General features: G+C 28.3%; 1 protein-coding gene across 1 annotated transcript in view; it reads right to left on the bottom strand.

The window, feature by feature from the left end:
* Positions 1 to 1,090, bottom strand: part of LOC116849485 (decapping and exoribonuclease protein-like) — a 4,307-nt gene extending 3,217 nt beyond the window's left edge. The window contains exons 1-2 of the mRNA XM_032826674.1: positions 714 to 1,090; positions 83 to 294 (exon numbers count right to left, since the gene is read on the bottom strand). Coding sequence (XP_032682565.1) covers positions 83 to 294; positions 714 to 1,000 — 499 coding nt within the window. The 5' untranslated portion in view covers positions 1,001 to 1,090. The remainder of the gene's footprint in view (positions 1 to 82; positions 295 to 713) is intronic.
* Positions 1,091 to 1,953: the final 863 nt, after the last annotated feature.

Raw genomic sequence — 1,953 nt, 5'->3', positions numbered from 1 at the left:
TAAATTATGTACGTAAATTAATTTGTAATAAAAATCATATAGATTGATCAAATTGTTGCTATATATAATGTGAATGTAATACCTGCTACCATGTATTGTTCAAACTTAAATCCATGTGAATATAGTTTATTTTGCTTGTCATTGACAAGTTGACCTTCATCTGTATAATATTCGCATAAGTATATTGTACCACGATATCTGCTGGCACAAATAATCCATCCTTTATACTTCTTATACGGGCTAGAGAATATTGTTTTTAATGCACCACGGCGGCAAACAAAGTCTACACTCAACCTAATTAATAATAAATGCGGTTAGTGTAAGAATTATCATTTGTTATCATTAAGTTTACTTGTAAAAACCTAGATAGTACAGGACGTTCTGAAGTCATTCAGAGCAGCGATCATATAATTTTGTCTCAAAAACAGAAAAGTTCCACGTGAACTTGACGATCTTAGCGACCATATAACTTGTGTAAAAAAATGTCAGTTTTTTTATGTAAAATTTCACTTTTCACAAGTTTATGCTACGGAAAAGATACATAATTGGTACCCTGAATGTGTCCAAGATGTCCTGGAGGATTTTGTAGACGTTTTGGACACGTTCGGGATGATTCTAGAATATCGTATACTATTTGAACAATTATCATTTATTATTATTTATATTTAAAATAGTAAGAAATATATATATACATATATTATTTAATAACATACCAATGTCTCTCGTTCGGTGATAATGGTTTTTCAAGCTGGTTAAAATTGTCTGAAATCCATCTTAATATATCATCCAATTTGATATATGAATTAGGTTTGTGACAAGTAGACGCAGCATTATAATCAAGATCATAATATATATTGTTAGGATCTGAAGGGGGAATATAATATTTTAATTGCGATAAATCAGCGTGATATTGCAAATCACCGTCAATACTAAAAGATCCAATTAATTCGATTGTTAATTCTGGGAGCTTTTTTTTGGAAAAATATTCAATTTTAAACATTGTAGATTACTTATTAATATTGCGACACTGAAGATTTTCACTACGATCCGATCACTGTCACTATGTGATACTGATACTGAATAACGTTTAACGATTATATCTTATCTGCATTATGCCCCATGCAATTATGACTCATTGGAAGAATAAAGCGAAATCTATACGGAATGGAAGTCTTATCTAGATTTACCGTTTAAGTAAACTATCGTTATAAATTATCGTTTAGAATTACACCTGCCATTATTTATTATTCACGTCATCCCTTGAGGCTCGATATATAAAGTGTTACAGAATATTATTGTAGCAGAAAATTAAATGTTCTTTTTAACTGCACTGTTGAACTAGTACAATAAATTAAAGTGAAACACATATACTTCCTCTTACTCTAATTTATCGCACTAATTCAGCAGTACAGTTAAAAAGAACAAAACATGTGAAAATCCTTATTCTTTCATACTTTACGCAGTTTATTTTTTAATATACAAAACTGTAAAAGTCAATCAATTACAAAGTTTAATTTATTTTAAATAGCTATCAGCAAATCTCATAAGGTAGTTTCATCATACTAGTCTCATCATGTATCTCTTATGCGCTCATAGACGTTAGACAAATGATTGTTATTCGCATTGATCCACGAAAATATTAGTTGGCGAATTATCGCAAAATAAAAATGGTTGTTTATGTTGATGTATGTGTATGTAAGATATAATTTGAAAAATAAATAAGACTTTAATAATCATGATACAATTAGATACAATTAATTTATGCAATTTTTCTATTTTTTTTCTTATTAATACAAATTTTCTAAAACTATAAGAAAATTATAAAATCAGATATTTCTTTTATATGTGAATGTATGTACATTACAAAGATGATACAATATCTTTCTAAAGTTATACAAGTTTTTCTCTCTCTCTCTCTCCGTCTTGCAATTATATTAAAACTTAAATTTATTG

Source organism: Odontomachus brunneus, unplaced genomic scaffold, assembly GCF_010583005.1.
Source record: "Odontomachus brunneus isolate Ranch 3 - 2012 unplaced genomic scaffold, Obru_v1 Obru_scaffold_117, whole genome shotgun sequence".
NCBI lineage: Eukaryota > Metazoa > Arthropoda > Insecta > Hymenoptera > Formicidae > Odontomachus > Odontomachus brunneus.
The sequence above is the reverse complement of the archived record's forward strand: the minus strand, read 5'-3'. Positions and strand labels throughout refer to the sequence as shown.